Raw genomic sequence first — 26,974 nt, 5'->3', positions numbered from 1 at the left:
ACCTGCTCAACCCAGACACAAACCCTCATCACAGCTTCAGTTCAAATCATGCCCAGTCATCTCTCTCTGCAAACCAGCTCTACCATATAATATTTTTTGAGATGGTTTAAAAAAAAATCAAAAGTGACATAACACATATAGCCCTTAGAACTCCAACCATGGCCTTTCGCCTCCAGGGAGAGCGGAGATGAAAAAGAGGCGCAGAAGGCGGGATGTGACCTCTAGGCAGAAAGTATCCTGATTTGTTCCTTGCCTTCACCAAGTACATTCAGATCTCTGTAAATGAGGGTAAAGAAAACAAGGAAAGGAAACCTTTAGACCAGGGGTGTCATAATCCTTCCACCGAGGGCCTAGGGTCTGCAGGCTTTTGGGTTTTTCTTTCAATTAAAACCTAGACAAGCAGGTGAGTTCTTTATTAATTAGAGACCTAAATTCAACTATCAAGTACAAAGGAAGTGCGAAAAGCTGCAGACACTCGGCCCTCCGAGGAATGAGTTTGACACCTGTGCTTTATGCTGCAGTTAGTTGGTATGAGGTAGACGGCAAACCGGATGTCATTTGTTTTTAATGAGAGCACGAAGGTAAATGCCTTTGAGGCTGGCGGTGAATGTAGTCAGCCGCCATGGTAGACGGGACTTGCCACAAGTTAAAATATTTCCACTTTCGTCATAGCGTTTTTTCTCTCCCAGATGTTGATTTGCACTGATTGTTTTCCCGAAATCACAATAGCAACGCATAATGTCGTCCTGGCTCGCTTTTTCTGTCACCAATTTTCTTACTTTGTCACGCTATGCCGACTGTTATGACGGTTTTTGCATGTCTCGTCTAAACGCAGCATTAGACTATCGAGATGGCCCCCATGGCAGGAAGCTACATACAGACAAGATTGTGTGCACTGTGCCACCTGAGGTGGATAGCAGCTGAGTCACCTCTCACAGAGATACAACAGTAGTCAACAGATAGCCATGGAACAGAGGGCCACAACACACCTCGAATGATCTGAAATCCCTAATGGGATTAATCCGCCATTTTGCTTCTATTCATCCTGTTTTCAGATAAGTGGACACGAGCGACAGGAGACGCAGCGAGGAAGCCACTTTAGACTATTGAAATTCAGCCCATAATAAGTTACAGTGAGCTGCAGCCTCTTGGGAGGAGGGAACATCAATATCTTCCAGTCTGTAGGTAGATGGAATTAGATGGTTTCTAAATATTTTCCCAGCCATTGGGGACTAAAGCCTACTGTTTTCTTCCCTAAGTATATACAAAACAGAGGGCATTGAATATGGAATCAGCTGGACTATGGACCACTTTTAAGGACTTAACATCAAAGTTTGACTTGCGGGTGAACTATACACTGCCGGCACACAGCAGGGTGGTGTTGGAACTTGGTACCAGGATCAGTATGAGACTATCCCTCTATCTATCTCCTCACATGTGCTGACTTTTTAAAATCAATATCAATTTAAGTGGATAAATTCACGTTCCTATGAAATGGCGTCATCTGGCCCACTCTGGGAATTCAGAAAGACCAGTAGGTCGATTCACTTTGGACTGTTTCCTAAACCAATCTCCTCTGACACGCTGCACATGCTCACTCATCTCCTCACCACACTCATGACCAGGTCAAATGTCTGACTATTTGCATACCAGTCACACCAGAGAACACAATAAATACCTGCGTTGTCAGTGATCGGAATCAATGGTAGCAGAGGTGATCAACATGGATTTTGGCTCATATAATTTACTAATGGCCTTGTCCAGAAGACAGAATCACGGTCAACCGGAAATGTTAAAGACCTGTGGACTGTGGTTGCCAACTGTCTGGGTAAATGTTGTCTAGAGAGAATGTTTATAGGTTAATCTTTTTTTTGTACATTTTTAAACTGGGGACACCGACACTGTCACGCCCAAAACACAAAGAAATGTCGATGTAACGTGTTCAAACCTCTAGCAGTGCTTTTTTATTTTAGCAATAGTTCCAAGGCTTGGAGATGGTATTAAAATATCGGTGCAGCTAGCTAACTGGTCAAATTGTAGCCTAACTGGTTCACCACAACGGGCAGGCCGATGGTTTGATGGATCAGATTTAGGTTGAGACATGATGGGTCACATCGGCCCGGCGCCTTTTCTAGCCCAAAACAATCGAACACAAATTAACGATATCAAACATGATTCGAAACTAGTAGAATACTATTTGGCTGCAATCGTTCAGATTTACACGATACTGCAGCATGGTGGGTTAAGTAGTTGAGAAGAGTCAAAGATCAGTTTCAATTCTTAAATCGCAATCATCATCATCACATTCGGCTTTTTCCCAGTGGACGTACAGTGCTAGTTAAGTGGTCAACGTAGCTAGCGTACACCATCACACCTCCTAACCTGCTTTTCACCACGAACTAGCTAGAAAATTATTGACATGGCGACCAACCTGTCACCGCCGGTCTCTCTTCTTCTAGTATGTCGTCTGGGTTCGGCTTGTTTTGTAGTATCCAAGCCGAGTGTGTGGCCGGCGGATTACAAAAACTGGCTAACTTGCTAACGATAGCTAGTTAGGTAACTAGCGTGGTACAGTAGCTAGCATCCAACCATTTCCTCTCGATTTGCACGGGCCTCAAATCTATTCTGTGCCAACACGGTGCCCTTTCTTCTTTCCCGGGGTCTCCACCGTTGTTTGGACGTTAAGAGGGTCACGATTTGTGTTTGTCTTTTTTTTTTGTTGCCCACCCGTTATCTCGTGTGAGACAGTGCTGCTCTCGTTGAGTGCTGCTTGCGCCGCGGCCTGTCTCACAATCAAAGATGGCAGACCGCCAGTCCACGGGTGTCTGACGTCATCACGCACAGAAGACGGCGGCTGCAGAGCGACAGTTTTGGGAGTAGGATGAAGCCAGAGGAAGACGCGAATCGAGAGAATTTACTTTGTACAAAATCTGTTAGAGAGAGACGCTATTTTGTATAGTGGTCTGAGTATCGAATTACGCGAGGCTTATTTGATCGAATAGAAGTTTCGTAATGTTGAGCCTGTTACAAATGTACTGATAAGTGGATACACGTGGCATTCCGGCAACTTTGAGAAAAACGAATTATGCCAAGTTCAAAACCGCTGGGAACTCGTTGTAAAATAAGAATTTGTTCTTAACTGACTTGCCTAGTTAAATAATAAAAAATACATAGAGCTCCGATTTTCTGACCTGAAGATCACCGACGTCATGATTTGACCTCCTAATTTCTGAGTTTCCACGCATATCTGCCCTCTCATTGGCTAGAATTGTCCTACCTGATCTCGTCTGACTTCAATCATTGAGGACATGCATTTCTTTCGTTAGAGCGGTCACTCGGCTATCTTGTCAATATAATAGATCATTTTTGATGACGCCACAGGTGAGCAGATAGATTCAGGCCTTTTAATGTCAGTTCAGTTTTGCATTTCCCCTCACAAAGAAGTAAGGGTAAGGATGGTGTTGTGAGAATAAACATATTTTAGATCAGTTTAAGGGCAACTTCTAGCTGGATCAAATTGTTTGGAGGGCTTGGCTTGGAACCCTACTGTAGCTCAGCTATGCATCATTAGCCCCACTGCTGATAATAACACCCTATGTATGTACAGTTAGGGTGGCTGTTTCTCTAAGACAGACAACCAAAGATTGTTTGCAGTCTGGGGATGAGGCTTGTGGTTTACATTGGGCCCCAGTGGTATAAAGTACTTCAGTAAAAATACTACTTAAGTATTTTTTGGGGGGTATCTGTATTTGACTATACTAGTTATATTCTTGACTACTTTTACTTCACTACATTCCAAAAGAAAGTAATGTACTTTTTACTCCATACATTTTCCCTGATACCAAAAAGTACTTGTTACATTTTGAACGCTTAAGCAGGACAGGAAAATGATTCAATTCACACACTTATCAAGAGAACATCCCTGGTCATCCCTACTGCCTCATTAAACACATGCTTCATTCGTAAATGATGTCTGAATGTGCCTCTGGCTATCCGTAAATTTAAAATAACAAGAACATTGTGCAGTCTGGTTTACTTGAGGAATTAGAAATGATTTATACTTTTACTTTTGATACTTAAGTATGTTTTAGCAATTACACTTTTGATACTTAAGTATATTTAAAACCAAATACTTTTCCTCAAGTAGTATTTTACCAGGTGACTCACTTTTACTTGAGTCATTTTCTATGAAGGTATCTTTACTTTTACTCAAGTATGACAATTGGCTACTTTTTCCACCACTTTTGGGTCCTTGCTATTTGGCATCCTTGGGATGTCCCAACTGACGTGCATTGAAGGTGGCATTTTAAATGGTTACGGTAGGGCTACGGTAGGGGAGAAGGTTACTGTTTAAGGTAGGGCCGTCCCAAGGATCCCCGAAAGCAATAACTGTTTACATAGTGGGCTGAGAGGCTAAGGCAAATGTCATTCATTTTTTATTTTTGAATCTATTCTACAATAATGTTTCAAATTCATAACTTGTTTTCATCCCATAGTATTACATTAAAATGTTAAGCCCAACAAAGTAAATGTTGTTGGGCTAAAAAACATACAACATTACAAAGAAATTAAACCTAGAATCCTTAATTGAAACAATAGCAAAGTCAGCACCCTGCTTCAGTTGGAGTAAACCTGAGGGATGGGCCCAGAGAAATGTAACCCCTCTCAAATCATAGACAGACGATGCATAGCCTGAACATCCATGAAATCAAAATTAAAGTTTTAAAAATGTTGAGGCTACACAGTGTTTGTTTAAATATGCATTGTTTACAAAATGTGAGTAAAATTAGCTTGTATTTTGGGTTCGGATTGGGTACGACATTTGAAGTAAGCGCGAGACATTTAAGTTTATTCTTGAATATAATGGGTACATTTGAATTAGTCAAAAATAGGATGTAGCAACTAAGGATTCTAGCTTTAAAGTGCGACTGCCTTTAAAAAGCAACACATCCCTTTGAAAACAGCCTATGTGACAACAAATTAGCAAGATACAGTTAATCTAGTGTCAAAATTGACTATATAGTGTAAAATAATTTGTCATAAAGTCATCCTATCTAAAACAGAGTTTGGACCATCTGTGCGTCACAACGGGTAAATTAAGTTTGGGTTTTGATTTGATGTCCATTTGCCAACTAACATGGGGTGAACAGCTGTGTGGATTGCTCACTCTCCAATAGCATTGACAGTGAGACAGACCTACCCAGCAGCTCTAACTTGGCTTACATAAGACAACACATTGCACATTTTTTTTACTTGAGAAATACTACACTAAACACCTTTAGTTAGACGTAAAATTGCACAACATCCTTGTCAAAAATGTCAAAATGAATGACAGATTTTTTGAGTTATTTATTCTGGGGATTTTGAGGAAGTGAAACAGGCTTCCGCATCTACAGTGTCTCATGGGGGACAAACATAATTAACCAAACGCCCAATCGGTCCAGAAATCAACATTTTATAATGAGCATCAGAAGAACACGTGCCAATCGACGTGTTCAGTGGCTCTTTAAACATCCAGACACCATGCCTAGCAACTACCTCCTGTCTCCTACCACCCTATGCACCTGTATAGATCTGAAAGGGATGACAGACAAGGATGGCAAAAATGCCATATATCCATTCACATACAAATGCATAGAGGCTAGGGGGGGGGTTGTCTCTGGGCCACACTTTAGTGGTTTATAAGGATGTTCCTGGAGTAGGCACTTAGTGGTGGCACCACTTATCATGGTCACCAGTACATCGTAAGGAGGGAGAAGGTAGAGGTTAGTGTGTGCATACATTTGACTAGATTAGTGAATTACAGACTTGTAACACTCAAAGCCAATCCAAACATGAAGGCAAAAATGTATTACACTACACTCTCCTAAAATCATTTTGCTATTTTGAAAATAAGATTATAGAACAAAATAAATTATATTATAATATATCTGATCAGTCACTGTGGCATCAAGTAAAATTGAATCCCAACAATTATGAGAACAGGCTGTGGATAATACACTAATATTGCACTATGCATTATTTCCAATTCTGTGCATACATTTTGTGAATTATTGGTTATGAGAGATTCATATTAACATCATTTGTGTTCGCTGATTAGTTGGTAGAGCTCTCATCTTTCACAAAGATGACCTGGCATATTAATTAACAGACAGTAAGGTTAGTGATTGCTGCCTGCTATTGCATTTCTGTATTTAATAGCTCATCTGGATTATGAGTTTGTTTCAGGTCACTGTCCTGGTGTAACGGAGGTGACCTCCTTGGCTTTAGCTCAGTGGGCTAATGGGCATTAGTCAACCAAACCAGTGTTACAATACCTAGTACTCTGGGACCCTCAGTCCTTAAACATATGTGTTCTATACCACCACTAGTACAGCTGGTTGTGTACTGGAATTGAATAAATAGGTGGAATGGCTGAGGGCTAGGCTTTAGCATAGTGGGCTAACATGACTGTGTTAGCCACCCAGTCACAGCCTGGGTTTGATCCCTGGTAGGTTACCACAACACTGGCAGGTATGGTTTGATCTTGTCCTGCCAGGTGGTGGGGTCCAGGGCGATGAGGAGGGATGGGTGGTTGTGTATGTTCCAGTAGTACCCCAGAGCCAGGGCAGCAGCCCCCACAGTTAGGGTCAGGTGTAAGGAACTCTGCTTGGGCTCAGGGATGTCCGAGGGCCTGGTCTTCAGGGCTCCTGCCATCCGATCCCATGTAGTCAGGATGGCCTGGGGGGAGAGGTAGATGTTTCAGTTTCTCTAATGTCCCAAGTAATACTTAGGCCAGTATCGAATACAATTAATTTAAATAGGAATAATTAATACACATTAATAGTTAGTTCTGAATTTCAAGCTCAGCTTTATTTTAATGATTGTATCGATACCAGAAAACACAACATTATCAGCAGTATATTTTTGTATTAATACACTGTAGGCCCATCCCTACCTGTCGGGCCCCATCCCACTGTCCCGGCCCTCTCAGACGGTACTGGTACGGGGTGCATGGCCCCAGCAGCACACACAGCCACACACCAGGATCTCGTAGCAACAGCCCTAGGAGGCTGGGACGCACCCCCACCTGGTAAGCTATCTGGTCCATGTAGTCAATGTATTCCACCTGGATGGTGTGTCTCTGGGAGGTCACATACCTGAGACAGGAGAGTTAGGCCCTGCCCAAAAACAACCCATAGGCCCCCCTCTGTGTTTTGCAGATCTGAAGGAGCAGGATATCTAATCAAATCAAATTTTAGATAGACAGCGAGTAGCAGAAGTGTAAAAACAATATAAATGGTCAGGGTGGCCATTTTGATTAACTTTAACAGTCTTATGGTTTGGGGATATAAGCTGTTGAGGAGCTTTTTGGTCCTAGACTTCCGGTACTGCTTGCCATGCAGTAGCAGACAGAACAAGTGGGTCTAGGGTTTCCGGCATGATGGTGTTGATGTGAGTTATGACCAGCCTTTGAAAGCACTTCATGGCTACCGATGTGAGTGCTACGGGGCGGTAATCATTTAGGCAGGTTACCTTTGCTTTCTTGGGCATAGGGACTATGGTGGTCTGTTTGAAACATGTACAGACTCGGTCAGGGAGAGGTTGAAAATATCAGTGAAGACACTTGCCAGTTGGCCCGTGCATGCTTTGAGTAGATGTCCTGGTAATCCCTCTGGCCTCGCGGCTTTGTGAATGTTGTCTTGCTCACATTGGCTACAGAGGGCGGCTGTGGCTGCAGGTAGCCTAGTGGTTAGAGCGTTGGACTAGTAACCCGGAAGGTTGCAAGATTGAATTCCCAAACTGACAAGGTAATGTAAAAATCTGTCATTCTGCTCCTGAACAAGGCAGTTAACCCACTGTTCTTAACTGACTTGCCTAGTTAAATAAAGGCAAAATAAATGTAAAATATAGAGTGATCACACAATCGTCCGGAACAGCTGGTGCTCTCATGTATGCTTCAGTTTTGCTTGCCTCGGAGCCTAAAAGGCATTTAGATTGTCTGTTAGGATCGCATCACAGGACAGCTCGCGGCTGGGTTTCCCTTTGTTTTTCCGTAAGATATTTCAAGCCCTGCCACATCCGACGAGCGTCAGAGCCGGTGTAATAGGATTCAATCTTAGTCTTGTATTGACACTGTCTGTTTGATGGCTTGTTGGAGGGCATAGCGGGATGAATCCCTGAATATATTCCAGTCTGTGCTAGCAAAACAGTCCTGTAGCGTAGCATCCGCGTCATCTGACCACTTCCGTACTGAGCTCGTCACTGGTACTTCCCGCTTTAGTTTTTGCTTGTAAGCAGGAGGATAGAATTATGGTCAGATTTGCCAAATGGAGGGCGAGGGAGAGCATTGTATGCATCTCTGTGTGTGGAGTAAAGGTGGTCTAGAGTTTTTTTCCCCCTCTGGTTGCACATGTGACATGCCGGTAGAAATGAGGTAAAATGGATTTACGTTTGTCTGCATTAAAGTCCCCCGCCACTAGGAGTGCCGCTTGTGGATGAACATTTTCTTGTTTTCTTATGGCCTTATACAGCTCGCTGAGTCCTGTCTTAGTGCCAGCATCGGTCTGTGGTGGTAAACAGACGGCTATGAATAATATAGATGAGAACTCTTGGTAGATAGTGTGGTCCACAGCTTATCATGAGGTATTCTACCTCAGGCGAGCAATACATCAAGACTTCTTTAATATTAGACATCGAGCACCAGCAGTTATTGACAAATAGACACACACCCTGTCCCTCGTCTTAACAGACATAACTGCTCTGTCCTGCCGATGCACGGAGAAGCCAGTGAGCACTATATTATCCGTGTTGTCGTTCAGATACTTCTCAGTGAAACATAAGATATTACAGTTATTAATGTCCCATTTGTAGAAGTCTTAATCGTAGATCGTCCAGTTTGTTTTTCAATGATTGCACGTTGGTCAATAATACAGGGAGTAGTAGTGGTTTACCTACTCGTCAGCAAATTCTTACTATGCACCCCGCCATCCTCCCCCTTTTTTCTCTGTCTTTTCTTCACGCTGATGACGGGGATTTGTGCCTTGTCTTGACAAAGCAGTATATCCTTTGCGTCGGACTCGTTAAAGAAAAAATCTTTGTCCAGTTCGAGGTGAGTAATTGCTGTTCTGATGTCCAGAAGCTCTTTTCGGTCATAAGATACGGTAGCAGCAACATTATGTACAAAATAAGTTAAACAATGCGAAAAAACAAACAAAATAGCACAGTTGGGGCCTCCCAAGTGGCACAGTAGTCTAAGGCACTGCATCGCAGTGCTATCCGTGCCACTGGAGATTCTGGGTTCGAGTCCAGGCTCTGTCGCAGCCGGCAGCGCACAATTGGCCCAGTGTCGTCCGGGTTAAGGGAGGGTTTGGCCGGCAGGAATATCCTTGTCTCATCGCGCACTAGCGACTCCTGTGGTGAGCCAGGCACAGTGCACGCTGACACGGTCGCCAGGTGTACGATGTTTCCCCCGACACATTGGTGCGGCTGGCTTCCGGGTTGGATGGGCAATTGAGTCAAGAAGCAGTGCAGCTTGGTTGGGTTGTGTTTCGGGGGACGTGTGGCTCTCGACCTTTGCCTCTCCCGAGTCATTACGGGAGTTGCAGCGATGAGACAAGACTGTAACTACTACCAATTGGATACCATGAAATTGGGGAGAAAAAAGGGATGAAATAGCACAGTTGGTTAGGAGCCAGTAAAACGGCAACCATCCCCTCCGGTGCCATTATTAAATAGGTGCAAGCAATATGGTGGTAACTTCCCTAAATCCAATTAGAAAGGTATGTGGAGCCATCATTATATTGCTTAAACTTATCCTGTCCCCTCAAATCTACTAAATCAATCTCAGTACCTCTTGGCAATTGTTTCCTCCTTGTGTTTAATGTCCTTCAACATGCAGTCCATTGAGGGAAGCTTATTCAGCCCTGTGGGTGAAACAGATAATCCAACTGATACAGCATGGCTCTGGACAAAATAAGTGCACCAAAGGGACTGTTGGGTAATTTTGATAGTTTTTTTTTAAAGAACTGTAAGTGCCTTCTGAACAGAGAGGTATGCTTGTGGGAACAAGACAAAGAGAGAGAAAGCAGGAAGTTAAACAAGTGGGCCAATGTCTCGTAAAATAACAGTGACGTACCTTTGAAGACCCTGGTGGCCCATCGGGCCTGCATTTCAGAGATGGGCATGATGGCTCCAAGCGGCTGCACCAGCCCTATAACGACCAGTGTGGGACGCTCTAACCCCGGAGGGAACATGTACTTATACAGATTGGCCTTGTTCCCGGAAACCGGCAGCATATTGGACGGTAGGAAGGGGAAGGAGAAGTTGTAGCCAGTGGCAAACACCTGGAAATGAGGTAATGGACAGGTGAAAGGTGGCAACTGTGCGTGAGTTTGGGTGTGCGTATATATGACTATGTCTGGTTACGCACCACCAAGTCTATGTTGTCCTCCACGGTTCCGTCGTCAAACTCAATGCTGGACCCCTGGAGCCTGCGGATGTTGGGTTTGACCTGCACTGTGCCAGACAGGATCCGGTTGGGCAGCTCATCATTCACTGTAGGGTGCTGGCTGAACAGCCTGGGACATACACAACAGGTTTAAAATATATTCCGTTCTCTTTCTTTCTTCTTTCTTTCTTTGTGTGTGTGCTCTTACCTGTGTTTGGGCTGTAGAGAGTAGAGGCTGTGGTTGAATCTCTGGTTGATTTTGTTCTCTCCCAGTCTGCAGGCCAGGCCAAAGGGCAGTACAGACAGGGCCATCTTTAACACCCTTCTAAATAGAACCAACGCAATGTTAGATTACACTGAGTATACAAAACGTGAAGAACACCTGCTCTTTCGATGACGTAGACTGACCAGGTGAATAAAGGGAAACGCTATGATCCCTTATTGATGTCATGTTAAATCCACTTCAATCAGTGTAGGTGAAAGGGAGGAGACTGGTTAAAGAAGGATTTTTAAGCCTTGAGACAATTGAGATATGGATTGTGTATGTGTGCCATTCAGAGGGTGAATGGGTAAGACAAAAAATGTAAGTGCCTTTGAACGGGGTGTGGTAGTAGGTGCCAGACGCACTGGTTTGTGTCAAGAACTGCGAAACTACTGTGTTTTTCACGCTCAACAGTTTCCCCTGTGTATCAAGAATAGTCCACCACACAAAGGACATCCAGCCAACTTGACAACTGTGGGAAGTGTTGGAGTCAACATGGGCCAGCATCCCTGTGGAACGCTTTCGACACCTTGTAGAGTCCATGCCCCAACAAATTGAGGCTGTTCTGAGGGCAAGGGGGGTGCAACTAAAATATTAGGAAGGTGTTCCTAATGTTTGGTATACTCAGTGTATGTTACTGATGGAACGCAACCTCTTTCAAGTGGAATCCATTGATCAGGCGTGTTTCTGAAACAGGTGACATCTACGACCAAGCACTTCCTTTCATCTGTCCAATCATTTCTTATCAGTAATGATGGAGGAAGACCGTTTGCATTTGTAATGTTTTTAAAGTGTAAGGCACAAAAAGGTGATTTCCAGACAATCTACCTGTTAAATTGAAAGTCCATGGGCACCCCTTGTTGACCCACACGGTTGAGGATCCATGCCCCACGCCTGGTACTGAGGAATACCTGGAGAGAGAGTTGGGAGAGTGGGGGGGAAGAGCATGGGAGAGATTAGGGAAGAGTATGAGGCGAAGACAGACAGAGGTCTGAGGATGTTTTGACATAATAAAATGGTACTTGGATAGACAGACTTGCCTTGTTTTACTGTTTCAGACTTCTGCCCAAGTTTGCAATCTTATCTCAGTACCTCTGAGCATATGACAATATTGGCCCCACCTCACTACACACAGCAAATTGGGCTACATTTTGTGAGTGTGTTCAAATGGTTTTGATAATTTCTAGGAAGATGTTTGATATGAATATGAACTGATTGTTACAAAATGCCCTGTTTGACTGGGGCCTACTTGGTGGCTCGTAAAAATGGTTTTGCTTGGTCGTTGTACCTGTTAGGATTCTACCTCCCCGCTGTTCTACTGTACCTGTTTGGTGACCCTGCTGAGTTCCACAGCGATATCTCCTCCAGAGTTGCCGATGCCGATCACCACCACCCTCTTCCCCCGCCACTCTTCTGCCGTTTTATAGTCCCGACTGTGGAAGTACTGGCCCTTGAATTTGTCGATACCTGGAAGACAGGCCTGTGTCACTGACTGACTGACCACCCCGCACAGTACTACTAGGGGTAGTAAGAGCACAGTAAGAGAGATAAGACTGTGGCTGAAATGAGACAAGTCAGTTAGTCAAATTTCTGCCATGGTTGAGCTGCGCCGGTCAACCGTAAGTGCTGTTATTGTGAAGAGTAAACGTCTAGGAGCAACAACGGCTCAGCTGAAGTGTTAGGCCATACAAGCTCACAGAATGGAACAGCCAAGTGCTGAAGCACGTAAAAATCGTCTGATCTTAGTTGCAAAACTCACTAGCGAGTTCGAAGCTGCCTCTGGAAGCAGTGTCAGCATAAGAACTGTTCGTTGGGAGCTTCATGAAATTATTTTCCATGGCCAAGCAGCTGCACACAAGCGTAAGATCACCATACGCAATGTCAAGCGTCTGCTGGAGTTGTGTAAAGCTCGCCGCCATCGGACTCTGGAGCAGTGGAAACACGTTCTCTGGAGTGATGAATCACACTTCACCATCTGGCAGTCCAACGGACGAATACGGGTTTGGCAGATGCCAAGAGAACGCTGCCTGCCCCAATGCATCGTGCCAACTGTAAAGTTTGGTGGAGGAGGAATAATGATCTGGGGCTGTTTTTCATGGTCCGGGTTAGGTCCCTTAGTTCTAGTGAAGGGAAATCTTAATGCTACAGTATACAATGATGTTCTAGACGATTCTGTGCTTACAACTTTGTGGCAACAGTTTGGGGAAGGCCCTTTCCTGTTTCAGCATGACAATGCCCCTGTGCAAAAAGCAAAGTCCATACAGAAATGGTTTGTCAAGATCGGTGTGGAAGAACTTGACTGGCCTGCACAGAGCCCTGACCTCAACCCCATCAAATATCTTTGCGATGAATTGGAACGCCGACTCCGAGCCAGGCCTAATCGCCCAACATCAGTGCCCGACCTACCTCACTAATGCTGTTTGTTGCTGAATGGAAGCATATCCCTGCAGCAATGTTCCAACATCTAGTGGAAAGTCTTCCCTGAAGAGTGGAGGCTGGAATAGCAGCAAAGGGGGGGCCAACTCCATATTAATGGCCATGATTTTGGAATGAGATGTTCATAAATACTTTTGGTCATGTATTGTATCTACAGGACACAGTTCAAGGTTCACTCTGTATTGTGCCAACATCTAAAATAAAACCCTATTCCTTCGGGGCGCTGCGTCTAAAATAAAACCCTATTCCTTCGGGGCGCTGCGTCTAAAATAAAACCCTATTCCTTCGGGGCGCTGCGTCTAAAATAAAACCCTATTCCTTAGGGGCGCTGCGTCTAAAATAAAACCCTATTCCTTAGGGGCGCTGCGTCTAAAATAAAACCCTATTCCTTAGGGGCGCTGCGTCTAAAATAAAACCCTATTCCTTAGGGGTGCTGCGTCTAAAATAAAACCCTATTCCTTAGGGGTGCTGCGTCTAAAATAAAACCCTATTCCTTAGGGGTGCTGCGTCTAAAATAAAACCATATTCCTTAGGGGTGCTGCATCTAAAATAAAACCATATTCCTTATGGGTGCTGCATCTAAAATAAAACCCTATTCCTTAGGGGTGCTGCGTCTAAAATAAAACCCTATTCCTTAGGCGTGCTGCGTCTAAAATAAAACCCTATTCCTTAGGGGCGCTGCGTCTAAAATAAAACCCTATTCCTTAGGGGTGCTGCGTCTAAAATAAAACCCTATTCCTTAGGGGCGCTGCGTCTAAAATAAAACCCTATTCCTTAGGGGTGCTGCGTCTAAAATAAAACCCTATTCCTTAGGGGTGCTGCGTCTAAAATAAAACCCTATTCCTTAGGGGTGCTGCGTCTAAAATAAAACCCTATTCCTTAGGGGTGCTGCGTCTAAAATAAAACCCTATTCCTTAGGGGTGCTGCGTCTAAAATAAAACCATATTCCTTAGGGGTGCTGCATCTAAAATAAAACCCTATTCCTTAGGGGTGCTGCGTCTAAAATAAAACCCTATTCCTTAGGCGTGCTGCGTCTAAAATAAAACCCTATTCCTTAGGGGTGCTGCGTCTAAAATAAAACCCTATTCCTTAGGGGTGCTGCGTCTAAAATAAAACCCTATTCCTTAGGGGTGCTGCGTCTAAAATAAAACCATATTCCTTAGGGGTGCTGCGTCTAAAATAACCCTATTCCTTAGGGGTGCTGCTTCTAAAATAAAACCCTATTCCTTAGGGGTGCTGCGTCTAAAATAAAACCCTATTCCTTAGAGGCGCTGCATCTAAAATAAAACCCTATTCCTTATGGGTGCTGCGTCTAAAATAAAACCCTATTCCTTAGGGGTGCTGCGTCTAAAATAAAACCCTATTCCTTAGGCGTGCTGCGTCTAAAATAAAACCCTATTCCTTAGGGGTGCTGCGTCTAAAATAAAACCCTATTCCTTAGGGGTGCTGCGTCTAAAATAAAACCCTATTCCTTAGGGGCGCTGCGTCTAAAATAAAACCCTATTCCTTAGGGGTGCTGCGTCTAAAATAAAACCCTATTCCTTAGGGGTGCTGCGTCTAAAATAAAACCCTATTCCTTAGGGGTGCTGCGTCTAAAATAAAACCCTATTCCTTAGGGGTGCTGCGTCTAAAATAAAACCCTATTCCTTAGGGGTGCTGCATCTAAAATAAAACCATATTCCTTAGGGGTGCTGCATCTAAAATAAAACCCTATTCCTTAGGGGTGCTGCGTCTAAAATAAAACCCTATTCCTTAGGCGTGCTGCGTCTAAAATAAAACCCTATTCCTTAGGGGTGCTGCGTCTAAAATAAAACCCTATTCCTTAGGGGTGCTGCGTCTAAAATAAAACCCTATTCCTTAGGGGTGCTGCATCTAAAATAAAACCATATTCCTTAGGGGTGCTGCGTCTAAAATAACCCTATTCCTTAGGGGTGCTGCTTCTAAAATAAAACCCTATTCCTTAGGGGTGCTGCGTCTAAAATAAAACCCTATTCCTTAGAGGCGCTGCATCTAAAATAAAACCCTATTCCTTATGGGTGCTGCGTCTAAAATAAAACCCTATTCCTTAGGGGTGCTGCATCTAAAATAAAACCCTATTCCTTAGGGGCGCTGCGTCTAAAATAAAACCCTATTCCTTAGGGGTGCTGCGTCTAAAATAAAACCCTATTCCTTAGGGGCGCTGCATCTAAAATGACATACCTTTGGGTGGGTGTCATTTGAGATTGGCCTAGTATCTGAGGTCACTGTGTTGTAGGCTACCTGGGAAATCGTGTAGAGGCAGGTTGGGGTGACAGTGGTGTCCTATACAGATCATCACAGCATCAAAGATATGTTTCTCCTTCTCTCCCTTCTTGTTCTCTGTCTCCACATCCCACTGGCCCGAACGAGAGAAGTCGGGTCTTGGCTTCACCTGGAGGACTCTGATCTATCACACACACACACACACACACGTATGTTGTGTAACATATGCAATGTTCTAAATGCCTCACCTCCCTGAGTACAACCATGAAACTGTATAAATGATTACTGTGACTAGGAACTGAGCTCCTACCTGGAAGCGTATGTGCTTGGTGAGTTGGAAGTGTTCGGCATACATGCGGAAGTAGTCCATAATGAGGGAGTTGTGCATGTAGTTGGGGAAGTGGGCTGGGATGGGAAAATCAGAGAAACACATCATCTCCTTGGAGGTGTTGATGATGACAGAGTGGTAGATACTGGCCCTGTCAGCCTCTGGGTTCTCCTAAGGATGGAGAGAAGAATAGGTGTAAAAGGTCAGAAAAGGATTTTCCCACACTTTTTATGAGCAATTCAGACAAGGAGATGAAACCACTTTAGCCTATGGAGATGGAGAGAACATGAGGCCACTGTATCTAGAGCAGTGTTAATTTTGGCAGCTATTTTAATTATTGTTTTAGTGTTAGCCTTTATGGCTAAAATACCTTTTAATAGTAGCAGGGAAGACTTATTTTGCTACTGAGTCCAGCAACCAAAAACACGAGTCATTGCTAAAATATAACTTAAGTCAAAAGCACATCAAGTTCAGGGACAAGTGCATCGGGGCAGGGGAGAGCGCAACATCACTAACTGGGTTAGAGATTGAATTTAACACTGCTTACTGCATTGCCAAAGAGGAGATGGCCTTTACCAAATTCAGACCCATGTTACTCTCCCAGAAAATAATGGATTACAAATCTACCTGACATATGGAAACGAGGTGTCCTGCGCAAACATTATTGGCACCATCGAGAGCACTATCCGGGAAGAGGGTTAGTATTACCCGGGATCCTTGGGTTGTATCTACCCTAAGCCTTAACCCTAAGAGCAAGTTGATTTAATAGTTATATTCTCAATCAAAGAAATTGATTTGTTATTGTGAGAGGCGACTAGACATTTATTTCATTATCCAAGTATCAGCTCATAGTCAGCATGTTACTTTGTAACAACATAAATATTATTAGCTACATAGTTTTGTATTATTATTATTCTGTTAGCTGAACGCAGTTATGGATAACAGTTCAGTTTGCACTTTTAAATACAATAAAGATTGTTTTTAATCATCTATATACATTTCTTTGCTGTTGTACTTTTGAATAGAGTCAATGTTTGTTTTGTATATTACTTTGTACAAAAATAGTCACCTATGCAAATATGTTTGCAGTTGCACTTTTGAATAAAATGTATTTTTTTTATTGTAATGTCTTTCCCACTCTAGTGATGTGTTCTACAACATCAAGGTAACACCTGATAACAATTAGGAATGATAGGACAGTCATTTGCAGTACATTTTGTCTGGTGCTCCTTTCTTTTTGAAGTTAGTAGCAGCAATGCTACCCATTAAAAATGTTAATTTAGAGCACTGACTATAATCCTAATATTCAGCAAATAGCATGTTAAAACAACTGCACCCGCGGACCGTGATAGCGGCAACACAGACGAATAACAGCGCATATGGGAAAATAGAGCTTCTGATGTGATTAAAGCTAAAATAGCCTACATGAAAGTAAGAGAGAGTAAACATTATTGTTTCTAGTTTAGGTTAGTTACAATTTAAGTGTCTTGTCCTCACTGTGCATCAGTTCAAAAGATTACCGAGTGACTGAAGTGACCTCCCAGGAGCTGTGTGAGTCAGGGCAGATCAATTTACAGACCACGCAACTGAAAGACATTCATTCTGCCAATGAGAGGATTACATTAAATATTCTACAAAGGCTGGACAAAACAGATGTCATATTGAATGTCCATTAGTCACACTTGTAATTCTCATCGTCACAATTTTTTCCCGTTAACTAAAATGAAAACTAATGTGTTACAGCCATCGTTTTCTTCATGGCATCCCGTCTCATTGTCATCATTCGTTTTCGTCGGGGAAAATAGGATTACAGATATTTTTCGTCATAGTCAATGTTGACGAAATTAACACTGAGATGCAGTAGTCCGTCTTACCTTGAACCTCCACAGTCCCCCGATGTCATCACTGCTCTCGAAGCAGGTGGGCTCCAGACCCTCGTCCAGACAGCTCTTGATGCTGGTCAGACCTGAACTTCCCCCTCCAATCACACACACGCGCCGTGACATACCGTCTGTCTGCCTGTCTGTCTGCAGAGGCAGGGAAAGACACAGTATAACGCAAAACATTAGGGTTAGTAGCCTACAAAAAAAGACATGCTGTCCGTCTCCACAGGAAGGACAGAAGTAGAGAGGAGATTCGGTAACTCATGGAGGATAAATGGAAGTCGATACTGTATACAGACAAGATCTAAATCTATCCAAACTCTCCAATCAGTGGGGTGGGTGTGGCCGCTGGAGAGCTGCTTGTTTACCCGTCCTACAGCCCAGGCTACTATAGACGTTGCTGAGGATCTCAACTCTGTCCATATCAAAAGAGGCTGCTGGCAGGAGCTATAGGAGGACGGGTTCATTGTAATGGCTAGAATGGAATCAATGGAGCGGTATCAAACATATGGAAACCACATTTGACATTCCAGCCATTACAATGAGCCCATCCGCCTATAGCTCATTCCACCAGCCTCCCCCGGTCCATATATACATCTATACTGAGTTGAGCTGCGATTTGTGTAGGCGGAGTCTACCACCAACTACATGGAGTCGCTATCAGTCGACACAGGGCAATTCCATGGAATCAGAATGATGCTGAGACTTTTCATTTCAACAAACAAAACCAATGATTTAAAAGTTAAACAAACCATACAACTCTATGCACAAGGACTACTTGTAACAATGTACACATTTACTTGAAGAACAGTGCAGATGCCAAGCTTGGTAACAAAATTACAGTTTGTGCTGTCATTCTTTTACCAAATTTTGTATCTGCACTGTTCTTAAAGTAAAATGTTCTGTGAAAATTGATCAAAGTAGTCCTTGTGCATAAAGTTGTATGGTTTCCAACTGGGCACACACTGCTTGAATCAACATTGTTTCCACGTCATTTCATACATAAGTATTCAGACCTTTTACTCAGTACTTTGTAGAAGCACGGTCAGGTTGGATGGGGAGTGTCGCTGCACAGCTAGTTTCAGGTCTGTCTCCCAGTCCCTGACACTTACAAAAATCCCCAAAAGCATGATGTTGCCACCAACTTGCTTCACTGTAGGGATAGTATTGGCCAGGTTATGAAAGGTGCCTTGTTTCCTCCAGATGTGACGCTTGGCATTCAGGCCAAAGAGTTCAATCTTGGTTTCATCAGACCAGGGAATCTTTTTTCTCCTGGTCTGAAAGTCCTTTAGGTGTCTTTTGGCAAACTCCAAGCGGGCTGTCATGTGTCTTTTACTGAGGACTGGCTTCCGTCTGGCCACGCTACCATAAAGGCCTGATTGGTGGAGTGCTGCAGAGGTTCTCCCATCTCCATAGAGGAACTCTGGAGCTCTGTCAGAGTGACCATCATGTTCTTGGTCACCTCCCTGACCAAGGCCCTTCTCCCCCAATTGCTCACTTTTGCCAGGTCTAGGAAGAGTCTTGGTGGTTCAAAACTTCTTCCATTTAAGAATGATGGGGGCCACTGTGTTCTTGGGGACCTTCAATGCTGCAGACATTTTTTGGTATCCTTCCCCAGATCTGTGCCTTGGCACAATCCTGTCCCGGGGCTCTACGGACAATTCCTTCAACTTCATGGCTTGGTTTTTGCTCTGACATGCATTGTCAACTGTGGGACCTTTATGTAGACAGGTGTGTGCCTTTCCAAATCATGTCCAATCAATTGAATTTACTACAGGTGGCCTCCAATCAATTTGTAGAAACATCTCAAGGAAGATCAATGGAAACAGGATGCACCCGAGCTTAATTTCGAGTTTCATAGCAACGGGTCTGAATACTTATATAAATAAGGTATTTCTGTTTTTTATTTTTAATACATTTGCTAAGAATTTTAAAAACCTGTTTTCCGAATAGCAGGCAGGGGAAGCAAAACAGGGATTGCTTTGCAACGTTTGCAGTTTGCCACTGATTTATTCAAAACCACTCATTGTTGAATTCACAATTTCCTACTTGGTTTTATCTATAATTTCTCTTTATATGAGAAGGATTTGCCAGTAGATTGTCGACGTGATTCATGATGATGACTGCTTGTCTAGCTTTTTTAATATACATATATATATTTTAGCTAAGATTGAAAGTATGATGTATCAGTCCAATCAAAGTTATGGTGACAGAACACTGAGCCAATCACGGCTCAAATAGAGAAGATTACCAAAGCATACACTCTGTATTTTCTGCTGGCTGCCCCTCCTCCACAGAAAGCACTGAGCTAGGCTGAATCAGCTGCATTTTGGAGTTGCCTAAACAGGTGGGGCTCAAAACACCTGTCCTGAATGACAGGTCGCCACTAAGCATAAATAAAACAGCGCTACACTTTTTCATTTTCTAAACTCAGCAGAGAACATTCTCTCGCTCCATTCTGCTCAGCTCTAATCTTGAGGGGCGTGTCTTTAAAACATGCATCCAATCCCTTTGATCCCTTACATAACTAAACCAATCACATGCTTCAATGTGCAGAGGTTCACAGTACTGTGGCAAGATCAGGACAATAAACTTTTTTTCTATTGTATTATTGATTGTATGTTTGTTTATTCCATGTGTAACTCTGTTGTTGTTTGTGTCGCATTGCTTTGCTTTATCTTGGCCAGGTCGCAGTCTTGTTCTCAACTAGCCTACCTGGTTAAATAAAGGTGAGAATAAATGTATGTCTCATCCTCGCTTCCTTCTCAAATCCCATTGGATGAGAAAGTCAGAAGTCCCACTCCAAAGGTGAGTATGCAAAACATGTGACTTATTTTAGAAGGCATTGTTTTGAATTATAATGGCCCAACCAAAGCAAGCTGGGCGGGCGGGTTGTCTAGTTTGACACCTCTCAATTATTACAGTAGAGTTTTTGACCAGATGCGCCTACTCTCGACATGCTTCACTTCACTTGAAATTTGCATTACCAAAATAAATCGCTCCGCTAGCAAGGTTCTCGCCGTTCACTTCCCACAATCCCCTGCACATTCCTCCGTATGCACATGTTGAAAAATAATGGGTGCGGACCTTCGCCTGCTGAATGGCAAATATGCATAAAGATAGTGCAATTAAGATATGACGTCATCGTTTGAGCACTATCCAGACTTTTTAAACTATGGTTCAATAAATCAGCACAATCTACCTTTTTGAGATATGGACTATCCTGCTAGCATACAGTCCACTGCTCTGCCTGTCTCGTCCTTTCCACCCGCCTTGCTCTGCTTGCCCGCTCGCTTCTGGTGAGTGGAGTTCGTGTTGCAAGGCCCGGTGTATCGGTTGGGTGGAAATTCACTTAAGGACCAATGGAATGGTCTAAAACCCGAAACTCCGCTTACCCGAGGCACATGGCCATGCAAAACGATCTCCACCAGTTTTTCGCTTTAGTTGTTTGTGCCTGTTCTTCACACGCTTATTGCCATAGTTGAGGACATGTATTTCCATTGTTAGAGTCACTCGACTATCTTGTCAATATAATAAATAATATTTGGAATAGCTAGTTTTTGCTGTCTATTTTCCAAGAACCTGTTTGCGAAGTTATTATTAAAGTTATAACGCAAAATAAGACACTGTTATATTTACATTGTTCGGGATTCTTGGGAAGTCCCAAACCACATTGAAGTTGAAATGTAACATGGTTAAAGGGGCAGTCAGCAGTTGCTACATCCATTTTTGGACCTATTATATTAATTAAATGTATCAAATCGAATACAATTGTATTTGTCACATTCGCTGAATACAACAGGTGTAGTAGACCTTACACTGAAACATGTACTTACAAGCCCTTAACCAACAATGCAGTTACGAAAAATAAGTGTTAAAGTGTGTACTAAAATAAAGTGATGTAAAAATTACAGAAATAATAGAAAAATAGCAAATAATTAAAGAGCAACAATAAAATAACAGTAACTAGGCTATATACAGGGGATACCGGTTCAGAGTCAATGTGCGGGGGCACAAGTTAGTCGAGGTAATATGTACATGTAGGTATCAATATAACCATTGATTCTTGAAGAATATAACTTATGCCTCACTGTCCTACCACATCAGAACCCTAAATATAAGCTTGTATTACTCCAATGTCTGTAAACAAAGAACATGTAAAAGCCTCAAAATATGGTAAAACTAAAATTTTTACATCATGGATGGTCAACTCTTGCATTCATAGCGCTGGTCCCACCTGATCTCGCCTCCTGCCTGCCTTTCATAGTTGAGGACATGTATTTCCATTGTTAGAGCGGTCTCTCGACTATCTTGTTAATATAATAAAACATCTTTGGAATAGCTAGAACCTCCTTGCAAAATTATCGTTAACGTTATAACGCATAATAAGACACTTATATTTACATTGTTCTATTATTAAAGTATGACTTCGAATAAAACCGTGGTCATACCTCGTATTATCCCGAAAAAAAATCTGCAAATTGGAGTTCAGGAAACTTGCTTGTTGCAACACAAATCGTCAATAGTGTGACGACCCTGGGTTTATAAGCGCGGAAATCGATTCTGCCGCACAGTCGATAGCGCGCCGGACCTCGGGCTCGAAGGGCGAGGGTTCGAGATCTGCTCCCTGCTGTTTCATTACATTGGTGTCAGAAGTGATCGGACCTTGTATCCACGACAGTGCGTGGGCTTGGCCGGTGAGCGCGTTCCTGTAAGACGTAGAGCCGGAAGTTAGCGCGAGGAGCACTCTTCGCTTCTGCCGCGCGAGCATGCTTTTGCGGCACAGTCGGTAGCGCGCCGGACCTCGGGCTCGAAGGTCGAGGGTTCAAGACCTGCTACCTGCTGTTTCATTACAATATCTAATGTTGAACGCAGAGTCTAATGGCGTTTATATAATTAATTGGCAGAGTAACTTTACTTGTGTAAAGGTCCTTACCACATTGAAGTTGAAATGTAACATGGTAAAGGGACAATCAGCAGTTGCTACATCCAATTTTGGATTTATAAATTAATTATATGCATCAAATCGAATACAATTCTATTTGTCACATGCGCTGAATACAACAGGTGTAGTAGACCTTACAGTGAAACGTGTACTTACAAGCCCTTAACAAACAATGCAGATAAATAAAAACATTAAGAAAGTGTTTACTAAAATAAAGTAATGTAAAAATTACAGAAATAATAGAAAAATAACAAATAATTAAAGAGCAACAATAAAATAACAGTAACTAGGCTATATACAGGGGATACCGGTTCAGAGTCAATGTGCAGGGGCACAGATTATTCAAGGTAATATGTACATGTAGGTATCAATGTAACCATTGATTCTTGAATTATATAATTTATAAAGCCAACTGTCCTACCCCATCAGAACCCTAAATATAAGTTTGTTTAGCTGCCTCGCTTCTAGTCCTTAAACTTTGCAGTATTTTGTTTAATGTAAAATGTCTTACAAAATGTACAAGCATTTTAACCAAAGAACAGTGCTAGCTGCCTGTGCACTTGAATTAAAGGGTAACTACATAAATATATATATATATTTATTTATCCAAGACCTCAAAAGTGGTCTCCTGATGTGGTTTAAGCATAGTTCTAGTGATTGAATTTTCTATTAAAGTGTGACTTTGAGAGCAAAAACCTGAAGAAAAAAAAGAAACCTGTGAATTGATGACTCTTTTAGGCCTACTTACTATTAGCCTACATGCACAGTACAGTTTGGGTTGGCCTGACTGTGAAAAACCAATATGATATTTATCATTTTAGGTCATTCAGAGTACATGTTACCATTTCTCGTATAATTTTTCCACACGGGGCTCCTTTCCTTTGCCGGGCAGGCCGTTTGGGAAATGTTAAGCAAAATGACAGTATACCCACTTCTCCAGACACCACTTGCATTGGGTAAGTCGCTCTGGATAAGAGCGTCTGCTAAATGACTTAAATGTAAATGTAAATGTGTATAAGGTGGACTGACTGAGGCGGCCTGACTGACTTTATTTGAACTTGCATTCTCTTTATTAAAAGGGATACTGTAATCTGGGATTTTGGGAATGAAAGAGCCATTGAACACGCAGATTGGCATGTGCGTTTTTCTGTTGCTCATTAGAAAAACAAGATTTCAGTCTTGGAGTTGTTTCCTGGCCGATTCCGCATTGGTTAATAATGATTGTCCCCCATGAGACACTACAGACATGGAAGCCTATTTCACTTCCTCAAAATCCCCAGAATGAATCTAAGATGACTCAAGAAATCTGTAATTAATTTATGTTTTTGTAGAGGATGTTTTAGTTGCATACTTTTACATTTAAGGTGTTTGGTGCAGTATTTCTCAAGTAAAAAAATGTGTGACGTGTTGGTCGGTAGGTCTTTCTCACGGTCTATGCTATTCCATAGAGAGTAATCACCGCAGCTGTTCACCCCATGTTAGTGGGCAAATGGACATTGTCAAATCAAAACCCAACCTTCATTTGACACACACAGATGTTCCAAACTACATTTTAGATGAGATTGACTTTATCAAAAATTATCCTATTTACACTTTATAGTCAATTTTGACACTAGAATAAATGTTTGATTCATATCGATGCCACATAAGAAGTTTTGAAGGGATTTGTTGCTTTTTAAAAAGGTAGTCACACTTTAAGCTGTTTTTCTACCTACTCAAGAGTCAGATGAACTTATAAATACCATGTTTATAGCTCTGCATGCAGTGTGAAGGAAGTTAAAGGTAGTTTCACAAGCCAATGCCAACCAGCGTTAGCCAAAGACTGGAAGTCTATAGTTACAGTAACATACGCTAGTAACAAACATTTTAATGTAGGCCAATTGATAAAAGCTGGTGGGTAATGTGTCTCGGTAATTAATTCAACAAACTGCCCCAATCAATGCGTTTCAATAACTGTATTAATCAAACTATTTAATAGATGATAAAATATTCATATAAAATCATCTCCATTCATTGACAAATACTTATTTTCAACTCCTGCCAGGCCTACTTTACATGCAGGGGCTAAGGCAAGCTCTATTGCAGGGCATATCCCTGTTCATGGAGAGCTACCATCCTGCAGGTTTTCACTTAAACTTTTAATGTAGCACACCAGATTTAATTAGCTGGTTGATAAATTGAACCATGCTGCTTTCATAACCAAGTGGGAAGGTGGTAATTACCCGTTGTGAAGTCGTAAATATGAGGTGGGTACATTTACGTTTTGAACTGGGAAATACAAACATGGACGTCTTTAGAAGGCTTGTGATTGAGCAAAACAGTCACTTTCTGCCCATAAAAAGTATATCCAGAGCTGATTTCACTTTCTAAATCAAAATAAATAACAGAAAGAATTGTGTATCAACAATTTGTATTTAGTTCTTACCATGAATAACAACTGCTGAAGATGCTGCCAGGCTTGTAGTCTTTTTGTTGACAGTGATATCAGAGGTGGGAAACTCAAAGCACAGTAATGAGACAAGTTTCCCACTACTAATTACCAGTTGGAGGGCCATTGAACTGGATTTTTCCCAGTTGTTTGTGGTAAATATTACCGCCTTCCCACTTGGTCATGAACGCAGCATCGGGTTAGTTACAACTGGGGCTGGTGCGAAAACATACGAGGGCAGCTCTCCAGAAACAGGGTTTGATAGCCATGCTTTATTGCATTCTCTTGTAATTTTTCTCTAATAAGACAGCACAATGGTCTTAGTCTACAGTAGTTGTCTTTCACACACTTAGCCTACCCCCTGCTCTTATGGGCCCATTGCAACCAACAGGCAGAACTTAACACGCAGTTGTATGTTAGCACTTGATGCTACTAAATGGGAAATTACATGCACCTAAGTGTTAAGACAAACTTGCTTTCAACCAAAAACCCACAAGATTAAACCCACAGATCAGTTGATCTCATGTTGTTACCGTGTCAAACAAGTCTGATACCAAACATCTGCATCTTGGCTATCTACTCCCGTCCCCAATGAAGTATCCAACTATAAGGATCATTCCAAATCAGAAGGCTGGTAAATAATGTAAAATGCATATTGTAAGAATATTAGGGCTGCCAAACTATAAAAACATGTAATTGAGTTAATCGCAAGATTTCCTATGATTAATCACGATTAATGGAAAACTCAGAAATTGCTCAAATTAAGCTGTGATTTAAGATGTTTTATTCAAAAGTAACGGTTAGCAAAATCAGGTAGATTGATAAAGCACACTTTCTTTAACCTCAATTTCATCTTGTTTTGACATCGCATTGTTGTTTTTAGCTGTATAGATTGTTTTCAGTGTATTTTGTGCGCTTTTAGACTATTTGATTAACCACAATAAAAATAAATGTGAGCACTAAAATTACAAAAACGTAATTTGAATTAACTGAATAACTCTTACAGCCCTAAAGAGTAAAGTATTATATATTCATATAAACATACCAATATAACTAGAATATAATTTGTGTCATGTGAAAAACCTTGATTAGACTATAATGATTGGCTTGATTTTGTTACACATTAGATGTGGACGGTTTAGGGATATTTTAGCCATACTTAATTACACAAGTAATAATTCATGAATTACATAATTTGTAAATTAATAAGTAATGAGTGCACCAACATGAGTTTCCCCTTCATATAACCTATATTGCCACAGTATAATTGCGGTCTTAAACAAGAAATTACTATTGTAGTTGTACTGAATGATTATCAAATAGTTAAATCACCCCTTAGTCAGCCGATTACCAGGTTTTATTTCTACCAAAGATAATACCCTGCAGAGTGTGAACATGTTGGGAGGAAACAGGACTAACTTAACATCAACCTCACACGTAGCTCTGCTTTTTGGGAGCAGCAAATTTGGAAGCAATTGAGATCAGCTGTATGGGTGATGTTAACATGTATTGATGGTTTAACAAGAGATCACCTGGAGATAAAATGGTGGCCAACAGTGGTTGCAATAGACCCAGTGTTCATTTCCACCCCCACATGGTCTCAGATGGACTGTACAGCTTATAGAGGAGGCCTGTGGGATGTGAGAGGAGTGATGAGAGACTGTGTCTAGTATAGAGGGTTAGTAGGAGAACAGCGCCAGACAGGGTCAATGTCAGTCTCAGACTACAGGAGGCTCTGGTTCTGCTCTCTGGTTGTGCAGCCATCCTGGTCCTGAATGGCTGGGCTACTCGTTCCCACTGGGTGAGGATAGCCTGGCGGGCCCCGTCCCACTTCCCTGGCCCTCTCAGACGGTACTGGTACGGAGTGCAGGGCCCCAGCAGCACACGAAGCCCCACACCAGGCTCCCTCAGCAGCAGCCCTAGGAGGTTGGGTCGAACCCCTAACTCCTCTGCCATGGAGTCCAGGTAGGGGATATGGTCCACCTGGAGAGGGTGACGCTCCAAACAGGCAAACCTGGAGGG

The 26,974-nt window shown here is 42.4% G+C and overlaps 3 protein-coding genes across 7 annotated transcripts in view; all 3 read right to left on the bottom strand.

The window, feature by feature from the left end:
* Positions 1–2,891, bottom strand: part of LOC118371841 (protein PRRC2C-like) — a 34,456-nt gene extending 31,565 nt beyond the window's left edge. The window contains 1 exon segment of the mRNA XM_052458841.1: positions 2,432–2,891. The gene's annotated coding sequence lies outside the window, so the exon portion shown is untranslated.
* Positions 2,892–4,418: 1,527 nt separating this feature from the next.
* On the bottom strand, positions 4,419–22,297 carry LOC118391934 (flavin-containing monooxygenase 5-like). Of its 4 annotated transcripts, none has more exons than XM_035783449.2 (12): positions 22,031–22,297; positions 17,571–17,723; positions 15,679–15,867; positions 15,387–15,552; positions 12,016–12,158; positions 11,520–11,602; positions 10,638–10,754; positions 10,412–10,559; positions 10,118–10,325; positions 9,833–9,905; positions 6,938–7,139; positions 4,419–6,720 (listed from the first exon to the last, which is right to left on the bottom strand). In XM_035783449.2, exons 2-12 carry the CDS (start codon positions 17,700–17,702, stop codon positions 6,496–6,498), a joined length of 1,686 nt encoding a protein of 561 aa, XP_035639342.1. In that variant the 5' UTR covers positions 17,703–17,723; positions 22,031–22,297; the 3' UTR covers positions 4,419–6,495. The 4 variants fall into 4 exon arrangements, with proteins under 4 accessions (XP_035639342.1, XP_035639359.1, XP_052314771.1 ...); XM_035783466.2 differs by lacking the exon at positions 22,031–22,297 and adding an exon at positions 21,817–21,977; XM_052458811.1 differs by lacking the exon at positions 22,031–22,297 and adding an exon at positions 21,775–21,794 and having other exon boundaries at positions 10,638–10,751.
* A 2,181-nt stretch (positions 22,298–24,478) lies between these two features.
* LOC118391914 (flavin-containing monooxygenase 5-like) overlaps positions 24,479–26,974 on the bottom strand; it is a 36,559-nt gene continuing 34,063 nt past the window's right edge. For both annotated transcript variants that reach the window (XM_035783425.2, XM_035783414.2), the window contains exon 10: positions 24,479–26,966. In XM_035783425.2, the coding sequence (XP_035639318.1) occupies positions 26,531–26,966 (436 nt within the window). In that variant the 3' untranslated portion in view covers positions 24,479–26,530. The remainder of the gene's footprint in view (positions 26,967–26,974) is intronic.

The sequence above is a fragment of the Oncorhynchus keta genome, chromosome 1, assembly GCF_023373465.1.
Source record: "Oncorhynchus keta strain PuntledgeMale-10-30-2019 chromosome 1, Oket_V2, whole genome shotgun sequence".
NCBI lineage: Eukaryota > Metazoa > Chordata > Actinopteri > Salmoniformes > Salmonidae > Oncorhynchus > Oncorhynchus keta.
This window is presented reverse-complemented; position numbering and strand designations above follow the sequence as displayed.